Source organism: Tachyglossus aculeatus, chromosome 1 (assembly GCF_015852505.1).
Source record: "Tachyglossus aculeatus isolate mTacAcu1 chromosome 1, mTacAcu1.pri, whole genome shotgun sequence".
Lineage (NCBI taxonomy): Eukaryota > Metazoa > Chordata > Mammalia > Monotremata > Tachyglossidae > Tachyglossus > Tachyglossus aculeatus.
The window spans coordinates 142,406,273-142,428,438 of NC_052066.1; the positions used below are offsets into that span (position 1 = coordinate 142,406,273).

The window sequence follows — 22,166 nt, forward strand, 5'->3', positions numbered from 1 at the left end:
TTCTATTGTACTTTATTCTCCCAAGGGCTTACTAAAGTTCTCTGCACGCAGTAGGGGCTCATAAATACTCCTGACTGATCATCATCATCATCAATCATATTTATTGAGCGCTTGCTATGTGCAGAGCACTGTACTAAGCACTTGGGAAGTACAAATTGGCAACATATAGAGACAGTCCCTACCCAGCAGTGGGCTCACAGTCTAAAAGGGGGAGACAAAGAACAGAACCAAACATACCAACAAAATATGATAACAAAAACTGAGAGATGAAGCAGTGACTTGACACCTGCCCACATGTTTTGTTTTGTTGTCTGTCTCCCCCTTCTAGACTGGGAGCTCGCTATTGGGTAGGGACCGTCGCTAGATGTTACCAACTTGCACTTCCCAAGCACTTAGCACAGTGCTCTGCACACAGTAAGCGCTCAATAAATACGATTGAATGAATGAATGAACAAGTGCCATTATTAATTAATTGTGATGCCACGGACATCACAGTGCACAGTGCTCTGCACACAGTAAGCGCTCAATAAATACGATTGAATGAATGAATGAACAAGTGCCATTATTAATTAATTAATAGTGATGCCACGGACATCACAGTGCACAGTGCTCTGCACACAGTAAGCGCTCAATAAATACGATTGAATGAACAAGTGCCATTATTAATTAATAGTGATGCCACGGACATCACAGTGCTCAGTGCACAGTGCTCGGCACACAGTAAGCGCTCAATAAATACGATTGAATGAATGAATGAACAAATGCCATTATTAATTAATAGTGATGCCACAGACATCACAGTGCCCAGTGCACAGTGCTCTGCACACAGTAAGCGCTCAATAAATACGATTGAATGAAAGAATAAACAAATGCCATTATTAATTAATAGTGATGCCACGGACACATCTCTCCCAGAATGCCCCACCTCCATCTGCAGTTATTCCGGTAGTGGATCCCTAGAGTCTTCTTGGTTAGAAGTATGGAAGTGGTTTATCATTCCTCCTTCTGCGCAGTAAACTTGAGTCTCCACCCTCGACTCTGTCCCATGTCGCTGCTGCCCAGCACGGATGAGTTTTGCTCGTAGCAGATGGCCTTCCACTCGCTAGCCACTGGCCAAGCTAGGAATGGAATGGGCAGGCCTCTGCTTGACTCTCCCTCCGGTAGTCGAGACTGGTAGAGCACGGGAAACTCTCCGGGCATGACCCCGGGAGGGAAGTTTAGGGCTACCCATGCTTTTTCTAGCACTGGTTTACAGGCAGAGTTTCCTCTCCTAGTCTCCGCTTCACACAACAGAAAGTTTCCTTATATACACTCAACATAGCATCTCTACATGATCAGAAGAGCGCAGTACAGGACGTATACTTCAGCGGAGTAGCATGGCAGAGTGGATAGAGCCCTGGCCTGCGAGTCAGAAGGTCATGGGTTCTAATCCTGGCTCCACCACTTGCCTGCTGTGTGGCCTTGGGCAAGTCATCTTAACTTCTGTGTGCCTCAGTTACCTCATCTGTAAAAAGGGGATGGAGACTGTGATCCCCATGTGGGACAGGGACTGTGTCCAAATCGATTTGGATCTATTAATCGATCTATTTATTTATTTATTTATTTTATTTGTACATATCTATTCTATTTATTTTATTTTGTTAGTATGTTTGGTTTTGTTCTCTGTCTTCCCCCTTTTAGACTGTGAGCCCACTGTTGGGTAGGGACTGTCCCTATATGTTGCCAATTTGTACTTCCCAAGCGCTTAGTACAGTGCTCTGCACATAGTAAGCGCTCAATAAATACGATTGATGATGATGATTTGCTTGTAATAATAACAATAGCATTTGCTAAGCGCTTACTATGTGCAAAGCACTGTTCTAAGCGCTGGGGAGGATACAAGGTGATCACATTGTCCCACGTGGGGCTCATAATCTTCATCCCCATTTTACAGGTGAGGTACAGAGAAGTTAAGTGACGTGCCCAAAGTCACACAGCTGACAGTTGGCGGAGCCGGGATTATCCACCGCAGCACTTAGTACAGTGTCTGGCACGTAATAAATGCCTAACATTATTTGTTATTATGATATTATTGTTGTTGCTCTTATTAAGACAGGCAGCAATAATTCCCACTGAGCAATTTCCAGTCCGGCCTGCTTTGTTCTCCAGGTGATCAAATACCACCGATAAGGTAGGCCAACGAGTCCTGACCTTGCTAAAGGAAGAAGAGCTTCATCATGTATTAATGCGACATGCTAATTTCCCTGATAAGACAGGCTCTGGAAACAAAAGGAGGAGGATATGTAATATGCTTACCTCGAATAGCTAGGATCAGCCTACTTGGCTTCTTTTTTATGAAGCAACCAAGCAGACTTTAAGTCGAAACAGCTCAGAAGAAGTCAATTCAATTCATTGAGTCACATTTATTGAGCGCTTACTGTGTGCAGAACTCTACTAAGGGCTTGGGAGAGTACAGGATAACAGTAAACAGTCACATTCTCTGCCCACAACGGGCTTACAGTCTAGGGGTGGGGGAGACAGACATCAACACAAATAAATAAAATTACAGATGGGTACATAAGTGCTTAGTATAGTGCTCTGCACGCAGTAAGCGCTCAGTAAATGCGATTGAATGAAAGCGCTGCGGGGGCCGGGAGAGCGGGGAAGAGCAAGTCAGGGCGATGATGCAGAGGGGACTGGAAGAAGAGGAAAAGTGGGACTTAGCCTGGGAAGGCCTCTTGGAGGAGATGGGCTTTCAATAAGGCTTTGAAGGGAGGGAGAGTCAATGTAGGATTAGAGGTGGGAGGGTGTTCCAGGCCAAAGGCGGGACATGGGCTAGTGGTCGGCGGCGAAACAGGTGAGATGGAGGCACAGTGAGAAGGTTAGCACTAGAGGAGCGAAGTGAGCAGGGTGGGCTGTAGAAGGAGAGAAGTAAAGTGAGGTAGGAAGGGGCGAGGTGATGGAGAGCTTTAAAGCCAATACTGACAAGTTCATGTTTAATGTGGAGGTGGATGGGCAGCCACTGGAGTTTTTTGAGGGGTGGGTCTTTATACGTTGCCGACTTGTACTTCCCAAGCGCTTAGCACAGTGCTCTGCACACAGTAAGCCCTCAATAAATAGGATTGAATGAATGAATGACTGTCCAAACCTTTTGTAGAAAAATGATCCGGGCAGCCGAGTGATGTTTGGACTGGCCTGAGGAAAGACAGAAGACTGGGAGATCAGCAAGGAGGCTGATGCGGTAATCAAGGGGAGATAGGATGAGTGGTGTATTAATGTGGTAGTGGTTTGGTTGGAGAGGAAAGGGTGGGTTTTAACTGTGATTGATTGACAAGGGTCAAGTTTCAGGGAGCCGTGGGCCACAAAGACTTGAGAAGCAGCACGGCCTATTGGACAGAGCACAGGTTTGGGAGTCAGAAAGACCTGGATACTAATTCCGGCTCTGCCACTTGTCTGCAGGGTGACCGTGGGCAAGTCACTTGACTTCTCTGTTGCCTCATCTGTCAAGTGGGGATTGAGACTGTGAGCCCCATATGGGACAGGGACCGTGTCCAACTTGATTGGCTTATATCTATCCCAATGCTCAGTAGGATGCCCGGTACATTGTAAGCGCTTAACAAATAATAATAATTCTGGTATTTGTTAAGTGCTTACTGTGTGCCAGGCACTGTACTAAGCGCTGGGGTGGTTACGAGCGAATCGGGTTGGACACAGTCCCTGCCCCACAAGCTCACACAGCAGACAAGTGGCAGAGCCAGGATTAGAACCCACGACCTTCTGACTGGCCTGTGCTGTATCATTATTATCATTATTATGATAATCATAATAATCATATTATGATTATTATGACGCCATGCCATCATTATTATCGTTATTATTATTCGTGCTCCAGGCCTACTCCGTGCCATCATTATTATCATTCTCTGTGCCTCAGTTACCTCATCTGTAAAATTCATTCATTCATTGTCGTGTTTATTGAGCACTTGCTGTGTGCAGAGCACTGTACTAAGCGCTTGGAAAGTACAATTCGGCAGCAGATAGAGACAATCCCTACCCAACAACGGGTGTGAGCCCCATGTGGGACAAGGACTGCGTCCATCCTGATTAGCTTGTACCTACCCCGGTGCTTAGAAAGTGCTTGACATACAGTATGCGCCTAATAAATACCATCATTATTAATATTATCATTATTATTATTACTTGCATTATTGTTATTATCATTATTATTATTATTACTTGCCCGTGGCGTTTTGCTTTATGTCCGCAACCAGATGGCAGCGTGAGTTCACATTCCCTTCCCCAGGCAGGAAAATGAGCTCGCATATGCTTTCAGAGATACTCATGGACACCCTGAGGTGCCGCACATTGTGTTTACACGAACAGATGTGTTCCTAAAAGCACGACAACCAAGGGTCTCTCACTGCCGTCTCCACAGTGCCGGGGAAGGCCGATCCTGGAGGGCCTCGTTCAGGTCGAGAACAGGCGAAAATGCTGCCCAAACCCTTTCAAACGTCTGGACTGTGGGCTGAGGTGAAGTAGAGCAAATAATAATAATAATTGGGGTATTTGTCAAGCGCTTACTGTGTGCCAGGCACTGTGCTAAGCGCTTGGGTGGATACAAGCAACTCGGGTTGTGGACACAGTCGGACGTGGGGTTCGCAGGCTCAGTCCCCATTCGACAGACGAGGGGACTGAGGCCCAGCGAAGTGACTTACTTGCCCAGGGTCACACAGCAGACGGAGGGTGGAGCCGGCATTAGAACCCACACCCTTCTGACTCCAGGCCCGTGCTCGATGCATTACACACCCTGCTGCTTCTCCTTAGCCGACGAGTGAGTGGTGCGGCATTTCTCTGAGGCCGGGAGCAGAGGTGGTAACTGCCTCTGGGACATGATCTTCCGGAAAATGCCCTCTCTTCACAGCACTGTCTACCCATCCTCCCAAAACGCCTTCTTTTCCACAGGACAGTGGAGGTTTTGTGCACTCGTAGGCCATCAGGGTGGGTTTTGAGAACCTATTAACTCTGTTGTACTGTCCTCTCCCATTCACTTAGTACAATGCTCTGCACACAGTAAGCGCTCAATACCATTGCTTGATTGGTAATAATAATAATCATGGCATTTATTATTATTATTGCCAATTTGTACTTCCCAAGCGCTTAGTACAGTGCTCTGCACACAGTAAGCGCTCAATAAATACGACTGATGATGATGATGATTTATTAAGCACTGACTATGTGCAAAGCACTGTTGTAAGCGCTGGGGAGGTCACAAGGTGATCAGGTTGTCCCACAGGGGACTCACAGTCTTCATCCCCATTTTACAGATGAGGGAACTGGGGCCCAGAGAAGTGAAGTGACTTGCCCAAAGTCACCCAGCTGACAATTGGCAGAGCCGGGATTTGAACCCATGACCTCTGACTCCAAGCCCGGGCTCTTTCCACTGAGCCACGCTGCTTCTCTGGTAGAGTTGGCCTTCTGCTCAAAAGCAGTTCCTTGAGGGCAGGGATCATATCAATCAATCAATCAATCAATCATATTTATTGAGCGCTTACTATGTGCAGAGCACTGTACTAAGCGCTTGGGAAGTACAAATTGGCAACATATAGAGACAGTCCCTACCCAACATTGGGCTCACAGTCTAGCAGGGGGAGACAGAGAAAAAAAAAAACAACAAACCAAACATACTAACAAAATAAAAAAATAGAATATATATGTACAAGTAAAATGAATAAATAAATAAATAGAGTAATAAATATGTACAAACATATATACATATATACAGGTGCCGTGGGGAAGGGAAGGAGGTAAGATGGGGATGGAGAGGGGGACGAGGGGGAGAGGAAGGAAGGGGCTCAGTCTGGGAAGGCCTCCTGGAGGAGGTGAGCTCTCAGCAGGGCCTTGAATCATATCCATCATTCAGTCAGTCAGTGATGCTTATTGAGCGCTTTCTAAGTGCAGGGCACAGTACTAAGCCCTTGGGAGAGTACAGTATAACAGAGTTGGTAAACATGATCCCTGGCCCCCAGGGAAGGATAGACAGACATTAAAATAAATTACTGAAAAGGGAAATGGGGCAGTGTAAGGATAAGTGTTGGGGGTCTGAGGGTGGGGAAGACAGTTTGTGTGGCTTAGTGGAAAGAGCACGAGCTTGGGAGTCAGAGGACGCGGGTTCTGATCCCAGCTCCGCCACTCATCTGCTGTGTGACCTTGGGCAAGCCACTTAACTTCTCTGTACCTCAGTGACCTCATCTGTAAAATGGGGATTAAGACTGTGAGCCCCACGTGGGACAACCTGATCACCTCTATCTACCCCAGCACTTAGAACAGTGCTTAGCACATAGTAAGCGCTTAACAAAGTAGAAAGAGCCCGGGCTTTGGAGTCAGAAGTCATGGGTTTCAAATCCCGGCTCCGCCAATTGTCGGCTGTGTGACTTTGGGCACGTCACTTCACTTCTCTGGGCCTCAGTGACCTCATCTGTAAAATGGGGATTAAGACTGTGAGCCCCTTGTGGGACAAGCTGATCACTTTGTAACCTCCCCAGCATTTAGAACAGCGCTTGGCACATAGTAAGCACTTAAAGTGAAAAGAGCCCGGGCTTTGGAGTCAGAAGTCATGGGTTTCAAATCCCGGCTCCGCCAATTGTCAGCCGTGTGACTTTGGGCACGTCACTTCACTTCTCTGGGCCTCAGTGACCTCATCTGTAAAATGGGGATTAAGACTGTGAGCCCCTCGTGGAACAAGCTGATCACTTTGTAACCTCCCCAGCGTTTAGAACAATGCTTTGCACATAGTAAGCGCTTAATAAATGCCATTATTATTATTATTATTAGAACAATGCTTTGCACATAGTAAGCGCTTAATAAATGCTATTGTTATTATTATTGTTATTATTATTATTTTATTATTATTATTATTATTATTATTGTCAAGTCATTAAAGGGCGCAGATCTAAGTGCCTAGACATTGAGCCCCTTCCTTCCTCTCCCCCTCATCCCCCTCTCTATCCCCCATCTTACCTCCTTCCCTTCCCCACAGCACCTGTATATATGTATATATGTTTGTACATATTTGTTACTCTGTTTATTTATTTATTTATTTTACTTGTACATATCTATTCTATTTATTGTATTTTGGTATTATGTTTGGTTTTGTTCTCTGTCTCCCCCTTCTAGACTGTGAGCCCACTGTTGAGTAGGGACTGTCTCTATATGTTGCCAGCTTGTACTTCCAAGCGCTTAGTACAGTGCTCTGCACACAGTAAGCGCTCAATAAATACGATTGAATGAATGAATGAATTGCAGAAGGGAGAGGGAATAGAGGAAGCGAGGGCTTGCTTAATCAGGGAAGGCCCTGTGGAGGACCTGTGATTTGGAAAGCCTTTGGAAGTGGCGAGAGTGATGGTCTGTTGTATATGAAAGGGGAGGGAGTTCCAAGCAGGAGGGAGGACATAGGCAAGGGGCGGGTGGCGAGACGGATGAGATCGATGTACAGTGAGTAGGTTGATGTAAGAGGAGCAAAATGTACGGGCTGGGGTGTAGTAGAAGATCAGCAAATTAAGGTAGGTGAGCTGATTGAGTACCTTAAAGCCGATGGCAAGGAGTTTCTGCTTGATGAGGAGGTGGATGGACAACCTTTGGAAATTTTTGAGGGAGGGAGAGATACGGACTGAAGGGCGGTGGAAAAATGATCCTGTCAACCCAATGAAGGAAGGACTGGAGTGGGGAGAGACAGGAGTCATGGAAGTCAGTGAGGAGGCTGATTCAGTAGTCAAGGCAGGAGTCAGAAGGTCATAGGTTCTAATCCCGGTTCCATCACTGGACTGCTGTGTCACCTTGGCCAAGTCACTTCTCTGTGCCTCTTTTACCTCATCTGTATAGATGGGGATTAAAGACTATGAGCCCAATTTGCTGGTATCCACCCCAGCGCCTAGTGTAGTGCCTCGCCAATAGTAAGCGCCTAACAGATAATTATTGTTATATGATAAGTGCTTGCAGCAGCATAGCAGCAATTTGGACAGATAGGACAGGATGAATTCAAGAGAGGTTGGGGAGGTAGAACCAACAGGATTTGGCGACAGATTGAATATGTGTGTTGAATCAGTCGATCCGTTGTGCTTATTGTGTGCAGAGCACTGAACTAAGCACTTGGTCAAGTAATGTGCTTTGCACATAGTAAGCACTTAATAAATGCCATTATTATTATTATCATCATTAATTAATTATTAATTTGGACAGATAGGACAGGATGAATTCAAGAGAGGCTGTGAAGGTAGAACCAACAGGATTTGGTGACAGATTGAATATGTGTGTTGAAGCAGTCGATCCATTATGCTTACTGTGTGTGCAGAGCACTGAACTAAGCACTTGGTCAAGTAATGTGCTTTGCACATAGTAAGTGCTTAATAAATGCCGTTATTATTATTATTATTATCATTAATTAATTATTAATTTGGACAGATAGGACAGGATGAATTCAAGAGAGGTTGTGAAGGTAGAACCAACAGGATTTGGCGACAGATTGAATATGTGTGTTGAATCAGTCGATCTGTTGTGTTTACTGAGTGCTTACTGTGTGCAGAGCACTGAACTAAGCACTTGGTCAAGTAGTGTGCTATGCACATAGTAAGCACTTAATAAATGCCATTATTATTATTATTATTATTATTAATTGGAGAGAGAAGTCTAAGATAATTTCAAGCTTATGTGGCTGTATGAGGCAGGGAGGATGGTCTTGTTGTCTTCAGTGATGGAAAAGTCAAGAGGAGAAAAGGGAAATTTGGATGGGAAATTGTGGTGTTCCGTCTTGGGCATGTCAAGTTTAAGGTGACAGTGACACATCTCAGCGCTTAGTACAGTCCTTGCACATAGTAATAGTATAACAAATACCATCATTGTCATTGTTATTATCCAGGTAGAGATGTCTTGAAGGCAGGAGGAAATGGGACGCTGCAGAGGAGAGAAATCAGGACTGGAGAGGTAGATTTGGGAATCATCCACATAGAGATTCATTCATTCACTCATTCAGTCGTATTTATTGAGCACTTACTGTGTGCAGAGCACTGTACTAAGCGCTTGGGAAGTACAAGTTGGCAACATATAGAGACGGTCCCTACCCAACAGCGGGCTCACACTCTAGAAGGGGGAGACAGAGAACAAAACAAAACATATTAACAAAATAAAATAAATAGAATAAATATGTACAAGTAAAATAAATAGAGTAATAAATATGTACAAACATATATACATATATACAGGTGCTGTGGGGAGAGGAAGGAGGGGGCTCAGTCTGGGAAGGCCTCTGAAATGGTATTTGAAGGCACGGGAGTGAATGACTCATGGGAGTGGGTGGAGGTGGAGAAGAGAAGGGGATCCAGAACTGAGCCTTAATGCTTACTATGTGCAAAGCACTGTTCTAAATGCTGGGGAGGTTACAAGGTGATCAGGTTGTCCCACGGGGGGCTCATAGTCTTAATCCCCATTTTCCAGATGAGGTCACTGAGGCCCAGAGAAGTGAAGTGACTGGCCCAAAGTCACCCAGCTGACAATTGGCGGAGCCGGCATTTGAACCCATGACCCCTGACTCCGAAGCCCGGGCTCTTTCCACTGAGCCACGCTGAGCCTTGAGGGACCCCCCGCAAAGTTAGAGGTTGGGAGGCAGTGGAGGAACCTGAGGAAGAGACTGAGAAGTAGCGGCCGGAGAGATAGGCGAAGATCCGGGAGAGGGCAGCCAGAGTGAATCCAAGGTTGAATAAAGTTTCAAGGAGAAAGGGGTGGAGACAGTGTCAAAGGAGAGGTAGAGGAGGGTTAAGTTGGAATAGAGGCCGTTAGATTTGACAAGAAGGAGATCCTTGCTGATCATAGGGAGGGCAGTTTATCGTCCTCTCAGTCAGTCAGTTGTATTTAGTGAGCACTCACTGTGTGCAGAGCACTGTACTAAGTGCTTGGGAGAGGACAATACAACAATAAACAGACACATTCCCTGCCCCCCGCCAAGTCTCAGTACAGTGCTTTGTGCACAGTAAGGGCTCAGTAAATACAATTGATTGATTGCGCTGCCATGCCACCGATGTATCCCAGAACCTACCTTCAAGAAGGTAGGTTCATTCATTCATCCATTCAATCATATTTATTGAGCGCTTACTGGGTGCAGAGCACTGTACTAAGCGCTTGGGAAGTACAAGTTGGCAGCATATAGAGACGGTCCCCACCCAACAGTGGGCTCACAGTCTAGAAGGGGGAGACAGAGAACAAAACATATTATCAAAATAAAATAAATAGAATAGATAATGTACAAGTAAAATAAATAGATACATAGAATAATAAATCTGTACAAACATATATACATATATACAGGTGCTGTGGGGAAGGGAAGGAGGTAAGGCGGGGGGGATGGAGGGGGGAGAGGAAGGAGGGGGCTCAGTGTGGGAAGGCCTCCTGGAGGAGGTGAGCTCTCAGTAGGGCCTCGAAGGGAGGCTTCCCCAAACTCCAGTTTGAGCCAGGCAATGAATGGCTCTGGGGGGCAGTGACCAGATCGCACTGCTTCCTCGAGCGGCATTCTGGGCCTCAGTTCCCTCATCTGTAAAATGGGGAGTAAGACTGTGAGTCCCACGTGGGACAACCTGATTACCTTGTGTCTACCCCCAGCGCTTAGAACAGTGCTTGGCATGCTGCCTTAGCTTGGCTCAGAGCTGGTCCCTTCAAAGCCCTACTGAGAGCTCACCTCCTCCAGGAGGCCTTCCCGGACTGAGCCCCCTCCTTCCTCTCCCCCTCCCCATCCCCCCCACCTTACCTCCTTTCCCTCTGTATATATGTATATATGTTTGTACGTATTTATTACTCTATTTTATTTGTGCATATTTATTTTATTTTGTTAATATGTTTTGTTTTGTTCTCTGTCTCCCCCTTCTAGACTGTGAGCCCGCTGTTGGGTGGGGACTGTTTCTATATGATGCCAATTTGTACTTCCCAAGCGCTTAGTACAGTGCTCTGCACACAGTAAGCGCTCAATAAATACAATTGAATGAATGAATGAATACAAGATAATCAGGTTGGACACAGTCCTTGACCCCTCACGGGGCTCCCAGTCTTCATTCCCATTTTACGGATCCAGAAACTGAGGCCCAGAGAAGTTTAGTTGCGTAAGGTCACACAACAGACACGTGGAGGAACCTGGATTAGAACCCAGGTACTTCTGAGTCCCAGCCCCACACTGTTATTGGGCAGGGAAGATAGACATGTGGTCCTGTGGCTGATTCAGTCATTCAATCAATCAATGGCATTTAATTTAATCGTATTTATTGAGCACTTACTGTGTGCAGAGCACTGGACTAAGCACTTGGGAAGTACAATTTGGCAACATATAGAGACGGTCCCGACCCAACAGCGGATTCACAGTCTAGAAGACCGTGATTTAGGAGAAACAGCGTGGCTCAGTGGAAAGACCACGGGCTTTGGAGTCAGAGGTCATGGGTTCAAATCCCGGCTCCGCCACTTGTCAGCTGTGTGACTTTGGGCAAGTCGCTCAACTTCTCTGGGCCTCGGTTACCTCATCTGTAAAATGAGGATTAAGACTGTGAGCCCCCCGTGGGACAACCTGATCACCTTGTAACCTCCCCAGCGCTGAGAACAGTGCTTTGCACATAGTAAGTGCTTAATAAATACCATTATTATTATTATTATTATTATTGTTATTATTATTATTTAGATCTAGAATTAGATTTAGATCTAGATTTAGACTGTGATCTAGAAGTCTAGATTTAATGAGAGCTTACGGTGTGCAGAGCCCTGTACTAAACACTTGGGTGAGTCAGGCTACAAAACAGTCTCATGCACTGATCAGCCTCAGATTGTTTACTCTTGGGAAGAGTACAGTATGTCAGAGTTGGTAGGCACATTCCCTGCCCACAGTGGGCTTACTGTCCAGAGGGAGAGACAGATATTAATAGAAATAATTTGTAATCTATAATTTACAGGTGCGTACACAGTGCTGTGGGGCTGAGGGTGGGGTGAACACCAAATGCCCCAAGGTCTCAGATCCAAGCAGCTTCCAGCTGCTCTTCTGTGCCAGGAGACCACTGAGTAGGGGGATGAGAAGCCGCCCCTCAGTTTCTTCGGCCCCATCCTCAATTTCTTTAAAAGCGCTTTGTCGGTGGCCAAGTCGTGGGCACAGAGGCTGAGATGGTGGGAGGGAAGTTGCCCTGTTGGGGGCTGCTGAAACGGTAGCCAGTGGAGCCCACCGTCCTTTCCATGACAATATTCAGAGGTGTGCAGGGGGCGGGGATGGGGAAGAAGAGTGGGGAGAATTGGAGGAAGGAGAGTGGGGGGAATTGGGGGACGGAGAGTGGGAGTAATTGGGAGAAGGAAAGGGGTAAATTGGGGAGAAGGAAAGTGGGAATTGGGGGGAGAAAGTGGGGTGAATTGGGGGGAAGGAAAGTGGGAAGTGGGGGAAGAAAGTGGGGTGAATTGGGGAAAAGAACATGGAGCAAATTAGGGAAGGAGACTGGGGGGAATTAGGGCAAGTAGCGTGGTGTGAATGGGGGAAGGAGCGTGGAATGAATTGAGTACAAGTTGCCAATTTGTACTTCCCAAGTGCTTAGTACAGTGCTCTGCACACAGTAAGCACTCAATAAGTAATGATAGCATTTATTAAGCGCTTACTATGTGCAAAGCACTGTTCTAAGCGCTGGGGAGGTTACAAGGAGATCAGGTTGTCCCACGGGGGGCTCCCAGTCTTAATCCCCATTTTACCGATGAGGTCACTGAGGCCCAGAGAAGTGAAGTGACTTGCCCAAAGTCACACAGCTGACAAGTGGCAGAGCCGGGGTTTGAACCCATGACCTCTGACTCCAAAGCCCGAGCTCTTTCCACTGAGCCACGCTGCTTCTCAATGAATGAATTGAATGAGGGTGAAGGAGGGCCACTAGTTTGGACGTGCTCCACAGCCCAGCAGTTTGTTAATGTATGTGACATGTGATGACAGAGTAGTTCTCCCTAAAGGCCCTCTCAGGCCTGTGGACTTTGGATCCAGTTGGAAATATGCAGCAGCCAATTGAACGAGGCTGGATGTCAGTCATTACTGTGTGCAGAGCACTGTACTACGTGCTTGGGAGAGTACAATATAACAATAAACAGACATATTCCCTCCCCAACAACAAGTTTACAGGCTAGAGAGGGAGACAGACATTAATCTAAATAAATCAGATTATGACACATATGAATATATGACACATGAATATAAATGCTGTGGGGTTGAGAGCAGGGATGAATAAAGGGAACAAGTCAGAGAGACACAGAAGGGAATGGGAGAAGAGGAATGGAGGGCTTAGTAAGGGAAGGCTTCTTGAGGGAGGTGGGCTTTCAATAAAGCTTTGAAGTGGGGGAGAGTCATTGTCTGTTGGATATGAGGAGGGAGGGCATTCCAGGCCAGAGGCAGGACAAGGGTGAGAGGTTGGTGGCAGCGAGATGGATGAGATGCGAGTAGATTCTGCTTAAATTTCAGTCTGGTCAGCTCAACACCGTGAGGCCGGGGGATCCAGTCAGGGGCCTTGGAGGAGCCGAGGAGTTGCTCTTGGTTTGACATTCCCCTTCTCGGCCACCCCAGCCTGGGAAGAAAGCCCAACCTTCCCTGACGCAAGCAAGCGGGAGCAAGTAACGCTTTCCCAGTCTGGCAGGAGCCGAGATATTTGCGGCTGGGGACCAGATTTCCCTGGGGCAGCTTCGGGCCTTGCTGGGGCGGCCCCTCTCAGCGCATAAGAATTCCAGACCCGCCTCGGCCGCCACCCTTCTTTGTGGATTTGTTGCGTGCCTGGCGTCACGAATTATAGCGTGGCGTGATGGCATCGCGGGGATCTACTTATCGAAGTGGTTTGTGGAGAGTCACGGAAACCTGTATATGTTTCATCATCATCATCATCAATTGTATTTATTGACGCTTACTATGTGCAGAGCACTGTACTAAGCACTTGGGAAGTACAAATTGGCAACATATAGAGACAGTCCCTACCCAACAGTGGGCTCACAGTCTAAAAGGGGGAGACAGAGAACAAAACCAAACATACTAACAAAATAAAATAAATAGAAGAGATATGTACAAGTAAAATAAATAAATAAATAAATAAATAGAGTAATAAATATGTACAAACATATATACATATATACAGGTGCTGTGGGGAAGGGAAGGAGGTAAGACGGGGGGATGGAGAGGGGGACGAGGGGGAGAGGAAGGAAGGGGCTCAGTCTGGGAAGGCCTCCTAGAGGAGGTGAGCTCTCAGCAGGGCCTTGAAGGGAGGAAGAGAGCTAGCTTGGCGGATGGGCAGAGGGAGGGCATTCCAGGCCCGGGGGAGGACGTGGGCCAGGGATCGATGGCAGGACAGGCGAGAACGAGGTAGGGTGAGGAGATTAGCGGCAGAGGGTGCGGGCTGGGCTGGAGAAGGAGAGAAGGGAGGTGAGGTAGGAGGGGGTGAGGGGATGGACAGCCTTGAAGCCCAGGGTGAGGAGTTTCTGCCTGATGTGCAGATTGATTGGTAGCCACTGGAGATTTTTGAGGAGGGGAGTAACATGCCCAGAGCGTTTCTGGACAAAGATAATCCGGGCAGCAGCATGAAGTATGGATTGAAGTGGAGAGAGACATGAGGATGGGAGATCAGAGAGAAGGCTGATGCAGTAGTCCAGACGGGATAGGATGAGAGCTTGAATGAGCAGGGTAGCGGTATGGATGGAGAGGAAAGGGTGGATCTTGGCAATGTTGCGGAGCTGAGACCGGCAGGTTTTGGTGACGGCTTGGATGTGAGGGGTGAATGAGAGAGCGGAGTCGAGGATGACACCAAGGTTGTGGGCTTGTGAGACGGGAAGGATGGTAGTGCCGTCAACAGAGATGGGAAAGTCAGGGAGAGGGAAGGGTTTGGAAGGGAAGACAAGGAGCTCAGTCTTCGACATGTTGAGCTTTAGGTGGCGGGCGGACATCCAGATGGAGATGTCCTGAAGGCAGGAGGGGATGCGAGCCTGGAGAGAGGGGGAGAGAGCAGGGGCAGAGATGGAGATCTGGGTGTCATAAGCGTAGAGATGATAGTTGAAGCCGTGGGAGTGAATGAGGTCACCAAGGGAGTGCGTGTACATTGAGAACAGAAGGGGACCAAGCACTGAACCTTGGGGAACCCCCACAGTAAGAGGATGGGAGGGGGAGGAGGAGCCTGCAAAAGAGACTGAGAAAGAACGACCGGAGAGATAAGAGGAGAACCAGGAGAGGACGGAGTCTGTGAAGCCAAGGTCAGATAGCGTGTTGAGGAGAAGGGGATGGTCCACAGTGTCAAAGGCAGCTGAGAGGTCGAGGACCCTGTGGTCCCAAGTTGTCGCTCTCCCCTTGAGCGTCCCTGGCAACACAGGCAACGCTTCCGAGCCGCAGAATTCAGCGGCCGGAGCCGAGTAGGTGAGAGTCTGGGCACTTGGAAATGCAGGGTGTGAAGAGGTCCGGGGCTTTATCAGGACCAGCCCGGAGACAGACCAGCTGACAAATGGACTGTCTGGGAGCAAACCGAGTGAGTGGTCACCCTGGGCCTTGACCTCGCCCTAAGCACAGTCATCAATCATCAATCGTATTTATTGAGCGCTTACTGTGTGCAGAGCACTGTACTAAGCGCTTGGGAAGTACACAGTGAAGTGTGGCCTAATGGATAGGGCCCAGAAAGACCCGGTTTCTAATCCTGGCTCCGCCACCTGTCCGCTGGGTCACCTTGAGCCAGTCGCTTCCCTTCTCTGGGCCTTAGTTAGGGAAAATGGGGATTATGACTGTGAAGCCCATGTGGGATAGGGACTGTGTCCAACCCGATTAGCTTGTATCTGCCCCAGTGCTTAGTATAGTGCCTGGCATGTAGTAAGCATTGAACAAATATCAATAGAAAAAAAATCAAAAATAAACAAACTTCTCTGAGCCTGCAGGCATTCACCACCCAGGACAAAGCCAGAAACCCCCAGGTGGGAGAAGGAATCTGGCAGTGAGATTGTCCTATGGGTCTGCAGAAGCTTTCGGGCAGCAGTGTGGCCTAGTGGAAATAGCACAAGCCGGGGAGTCAGAGGACCTGGGTTCTAATCCTGGCAATGCCACTTGCCTGTTGTGTAACTTTGGGCAAGTCGCTTCACTTCTCTGGGCTTCAGTTTCCTCAGCTGCAAAATGGGAATTCAATACCCGTTCGGCGTGGCTCAGTGGAAAGAGCCCGGGCTTTGGAGTCAGAGGTCATGGGTTCAAATCCCAGCTCTGCCAACTGTCAGCTGTGTGACTTTGGGCAAGTCACTTCACTTCTCTGGGCCTCAGTTCCCTCATCTGTAAAATGGGGATGAAGACTGTGAGCCCCACGTGGGACAGCCTGCTCACCTTGTAACCTCCCCAGCGCTTCAAACAGTGCTTTGCACATAGTAAGCGCTTAATAAATGCTATTATTATTATTATTATTATTTAGATTGATTAACTTGAATCTATCCCAGGACTTAGCACAGTGCTGGACACACAGTAAGCGCTCAAAAAATACCATAAAAATAATTTAAATCAATCAATCCATGGTATTTTTGGCGTGGGAAAGGGGTTGGAGGTGAGATAGACAAGATGGGGACACAGTGAGTTGGCTGGCCCTGGAAGAGCACAGTGTGCGGGCTGGGCTGAAGCAGGTGAGTAGTGAGGTGAGGTAGGAGGGGGCAAGGTGATTGAGGGCTTTAAAGCCGTTGTTAAGGAGTCTGTTTGATGGGGATGTTGCCAACTTGTACTTCCCAAGTGCTTAGTACAGTGCTCTGCACACAGTAAGCACTCAGTAAATATGATTGATGATGATGGGCAACCACTGGAGGTTCTTGATGATTGGGGGGATGTGGACCGAACATTTTTGTAGAAAAATGATCTGTGCAGCAAAAAGCTTTAAGGAGGGCCAGGGCCTGGCTGAACAAGGAATGTGTTCTACTCAGGTTGGTCAGTGTGGTTAGTGGTCGGGGAACATCGACCCCTCCATGACCCCCAGTCACCGGCCCATGCTCTCCCCAGGCACGTTCTGGAGGACAGGGGATCCCCCTCCCCAACACTGGGAGGCCGCCCACCTGGGGCTTGTTATTACTACTCGCTCTGCCTCTTGAAGGACCGAGTGTGAAGCGGCGTCCTCGCTATCCCTCAGTTATGGGCCTGGACCCGAGGCTCAGACCAGGACAGGCAGCCTGGATCCTCCCCTCACCCTCCCTCCACTGCCCATACATGCCCGTACCTATCCATGCCGGGGCAAGGAAGGAAATGGCCCGCACCCTCTGCTCCTCTGCCACTAATCTCCTCACGGTGCCTCGTTCTGGCCTGTCCCGCCGTCGACCCCCGGCCCATGTCCTCCCCCTGGCCTAGAATGCCCTCCCTCCGCACATCCGCCAAGCTGGCTCTCTTCCTCCCTTCAAAGCCTACTGAGAGCTCACCTCCTCCAGGAGGCCTTCCCAGATTGAGCCCCCTCCTTCATCTCCCCCTCCCCATCCCCCCCGCCTTACCTCTTCCCCCTCCCCACAGCACCTGTATATATGTTTGTACATATTTATTACTCTATTTTATTTGTACATATTTATTCTATTTATTTTGTTAATATGTTTTGTTTTGTTGTGTTTCCCCCTTCTAGACTGTGAGCCCGCTGTTGTACACTTAGTACAGTGCTCTGCACACAGTAAGCGCTCAATCAATACAATTGAATGAATGAATGAATGAAATAGATCTCGTTGGCCTTGGATCTGTACCCTTAGAGCAATCAATCCATCAATCAGTGGTTCTTATTAAGCAGTTATTACGTGCAGAGCACTGTACTAAAGGCTTGGGAAAGTAATAATAATAATAATGGTATTTGTTAAGTACTTAACTATGTGACAGACATTGTACTAAGCGCTGGGCACTATACTAAGAGTTAACAGACCCAATCGGTGGTATTTATTGAGAACTTACTGCCGTATTAATAATCAATAATAATTTTTATAACAATTTGTTAAGCGCTTACTATGTGCAAAGCATGGTTCTAAGTGCTGGGGAGGATGCAAGGTGATCAGGTTGTCCCACGTGGGGCTCACAATGTTAATCCCCATTTTACAGATGAGGTGAGGCACAGAGAAGTGAAGTGACTTGCCCAAAGCTACACAGCTGACAAGCAGCGGAGCTGGGATTTGAACCCATGACCTCTGACTCCCAAGCCCATGCTCTTTCCACTGAGCCATGCTGCTTCTCTAATTACGGTACTAAGCGCTTGACAGAATTAGCAGACACATTCCCTGCCCACAATGAACTTACAGCCTTAAAGTACTTGATAGTCACCCCTTCCTCAGAGCCACAGCACTTATGTTCGTATCTGTAATTTATTTTAATGCCTGTCTCTCCATCCAGACTGTAAACTCCTTAATAATGATGGCATTTATTAAGCACTTACTATGTGCAAAGCACTGTTCTAAGCGCTGGGGAGGTCACAAGGTAATCAGATTGTCCCACGGAGGGCTTTTAGACTGTGAGCCCACTGTTGGGTAGGGACTGTCTCTATGTGATGCCAATTTGTACTTCCCAAGCGCTTAGTACAGTGCTCTGCACATAGTAAGCGCTCAATAAATATGATTGATTGATTGATTGATTAATCCCCATTTTGCTGATGAGGTAACCGTGGTCAGGTGGCCAGGAAATGTCAGCCAACTCTTTTGTATTATACTCTCCTGAGAACTTAATACGGTGCACCGCACCCAGTAAGCACTCGATAAATACCATTGACTAAGTGATTGATTGGTGGACCTGTCTATAGTGATGGGAATGCCAAAGGGAGGAGAGGGTTTGGGTGTAAAGATGAGGCGTCTGTTTTGGACATGGTAAGTTTGAGGTGTCCAAGGAAAATTATTATGATTATTGTGTGCCAAACATTGTTCTAAGCACTGGGGTAGATACAAGTTACTTAGATCAGGCATAGTCCCTGTCCCTCAACAGGCTTCCAAGTCTAAGAAGGAGGGGACATCCGAGTAGAGCTGACCTGAAGGCAGGAGGAAATGCGAGACTACAGAGGAGGGAGGTCAGGGCTGGAGGGGTAAATCTGTGAATCGTCTGCATAGAGGTGGTAGTTGAAGCTGTGTGAGCGGATGAGTTCTCCAAGGGAGTCGGTGTAGATGGAGAATAGAAGGAGATCCAGAACTGAGCCATGAGGGACTCCCACAGTTAAGGGTTGGGAGGCAGAGGAGGAGCCCGTGAAAGAGCCTGGGAGATAAGGAGAACCAGAAGAGGACAGTGTCAGCAAAATCAAGAATAGATCACGTTTCCAGAGAAGAAGGACGTCCACAGTGTCGAGGAGAATTAGGATGGAGTAGAGGTCACTGGATTTGGCAAGGAGGGCTTAGGTGACCTTAAAGAGGGCCATTTTTGTGGAGTGGAAACTAATTTGCAGGAGGTCAAGGCCACACTGGGCTGGGGCCGGGGGCTGGGGGAGAGGGCAACGCAAGGGATGGAGCGGGGTTGGAATCTGGCCTGGGAAGAGGTGGGGATGCAGATTGGATTGAGACTGTTAACCCAATGTGGGACAGGACCTGTGTCCAACCTGATTAGCTTGTATGTGCCCCAGCGCTTAGTACAGTGCCGGCACATAGAACTTAAAAAAACAATTCTTAAAAAATGCCACCGTCTAACTTAGAAAAGCCTCTTTCCAATATCTGGGAGTCATCCTTCTACGATCCCAGGATCTCTCCCCTATGGACGCTCCCTCCGCTTTTCACCCTGAAATGATCCGAGGCGTTTCTTGGAAATTGACTTTATTCCCCTCAACTTCCCCACCAGATCCACAGCGCAGTTTCAGGAGTTGTCTCCGACCTGGATCTAAGCGGCGCCGAAGAGTGAACCGTCTCACAGCCCTTTCCCTTGCCGCAAGAATATTTCAGTTGGGCAGCGAAACCTACTGGCCCTGAGCAGGTGAGAGTAGGATGGCGAGCCCTCCGGCTGGCTCTGGCCGCTCTGGACTGCGCTAGAAAAGATGTTCTCGAAGATGTGGTCAGTGGAGGGGCCTCATGTGTAGCAGAGAGAGTGGCATAGTCAAGTGGAAGCTCATTGAGGGCAGGTGCTACTAGACAACATGGACTACAAGCATTTTGTTTAGTGCGATGCTCAGGAACACTTACTATTTACTATAAATCGCCTTGACGTAAAAAAAAAAAATGAAGTTTCACAACTAGTGGTTGGCCATCAGATGATGATATTTTGAGTTTCCTCCAATCTGGTTCATGCCAAAAAATATCTGAGCTTCCGGAGGACTTGGGTTTTGTGAGAATCACTTCTCACGCATGCCGTGCGTCCGAACTGTAATGGGCTGAAATAGCCTCCCTCGCGGTCTTTCCGAAGAGGGGGATTTTTTTTTAAAAAAAGCTAGTATCTGTGGATTTGTTACCAAAGTTTTGTGGGGTGGAAATATCATTTGGTTCAACAGGAATTTGGAGGAATTCATGAAGGTGAGGCCCATGATAGCATATCTTCTCGACTGTGAGCACGTTTTTGGGTAGAGACTGTCTCTATGTGTTGCCGACTTGTACTTCCCAAGCGCTTAGTCCAGTGCTCTGCACACAGTAAGCGCTCAATAAATACGATTGAATGAATGAATGAATATTAGAAGAGAAAGTTACGGGGTGTTTGATGGTCCATCTTTGACGGTGAAGGCGGGGGTACAGGAGGGCAACTGGTAAATGGCTTCTTCAGGGGTCCTGGGCCGGGCAGATCACAGGGCTAAACTCGTGCGTCTCTTGGGCTCGTGAGTGGACGTCAGGGCTGACTGGGCCATCCGAAAGACATGAAAGTACCCAAGAGGCCACGGATAAAAATGTTTTGGGTGGGTCTAGTACAGGGAGGTATGTGCTCCCGGACTTGGACCCCTCAACTACACCAAGAGGGAATAACAGTGAAGAAAGGTTGTCAAGAAAGAGGGGGACGGATACATCGGGTCCCCGGTTCCCTCCACCTGGCTACATGGGACAAGAAAAACAACCCCGAGAGGAAACCAACGAGCCCTGTTTGAGTGCCTGATTGTTCATGAATTTAGGGTCGGGGAGAGGGGGCTGGCCGTTCCAAGAACTTCCCGGGAAAGCTCCGGGAGGCTTTATGAAGACTTCCATCTGCGTAAGGAGAATACTGCGTGAATCACATAGGTCAGCAAGGCTGCGTAGGCGAATACCTGAAACAGGAAAGGCGAGAGGGTGATCTCGGTTTACAACTGATCTGTTTTTCCCAGGGTTCAATCAATCAATCATATTGAGCGCTTACTGTGTGCAGAGCACTGTACTAAGCGCTTGGGAAGTACAAGTTGGCAACATAAAGTGGGCTCAGAGTCTAAAAGAGGGAGACAGAGAACAAAACCAAACATACTAACAAAATAAAATAAATAGAATAGATAGGTACAAGTAAAATAAATAGAGTAATAAATATGTACAAACATATATACAGATATACAGGTACTGTGGGGAAGGGAAGGAGGTATGATGAGGGGGATGGAGAGGGGGATGAGGGGGAGAGGAAGGAAGGGGCTCATTCATTCATTCAATCGTATTGGTTGAGCGCTTACTGTGTGCACAGCACTGTACTAAGCGCTTGGGAAGTCCAAGTTGGCAACATATAGAGACGGTCCCTACCCAACAGTGGGCTCACAGTCTAGAAGACTTTGTTCCACCCTTCTGGCCAGACAAAATGGCACTGACAGAGCAGGAGCCCTGCAGCTCCAGGTAAGAAGAAGAGTAATGACTTTGGGATCTCTGCCACTTGGCTGCTGTGTGACCTTGGGCAGGTCACTTCATTTCTCTGGGCCTCAGTTACCTCATCTGTAAAATGAAGATTGAGACTGTGAGCCCTGTTTGGGACAGGGACAGCGTCCAACCCCACTTGCTTTATTCCACCCCAGCGCTTAGTACAGTGCCTGGCATAGAGTAATCACTTAACAAATACCACAATTGTCATTATTATTAGTTAAGTGCTTGCTGTGTGCCGACCACTGTACTGAACGCTGGGGAAGATACAAGATCAAGATACAAGATCATGAAGTCAGGTAATTTATTTATTTCATTCATTTATTCATTCATTCAATCGTATTTATTGAGCGCTTACTGTGTGCACAGCACTGTACTAAGCACTTGGGAAGTACAAGTTGGCGACATATTTAATGTCGGTCTCCCCCTCTAAACGCTGGGGCAGA

General features: G+C 47.6%; 1 protein-coding gene and 1 non-coding gene across 2 annotated transcripts in view; both read right to left on the minus strand.

The window, feature by feature from the left end:
• Positions 1 to 1,076: 1,076 nt before the first annotated feature.
• LOC119934532 lies at positions 1,077 to 1,214 on the minus strand. Its single transcript, XR_005452956.1, has one exon. It is a non-coding gene; the product is annotated as a small nucleolar RNA SNORA7 (small nucleolar RNA).
• Positions 1,215 to 19,742: 18,528 nt separating this feature from the next.
• MAL (mal, T cell differentiation protein) overlaps positions 19,743 to 22,166 on the minus strand; it is a 42,919-nt gene continuing 40,495 nt past the window's right edge. Inside the window, 1 exon segment of the mRNA XM_038747341.1 lies at positions 19,743 to 21,155. Within this exon segment, the coding sequence (XP_038603269.1) occupies positions 21,081 to 21,155 (75 nt within the window). The 3' untranslated portion in view covers positions 19,743 to 21,080.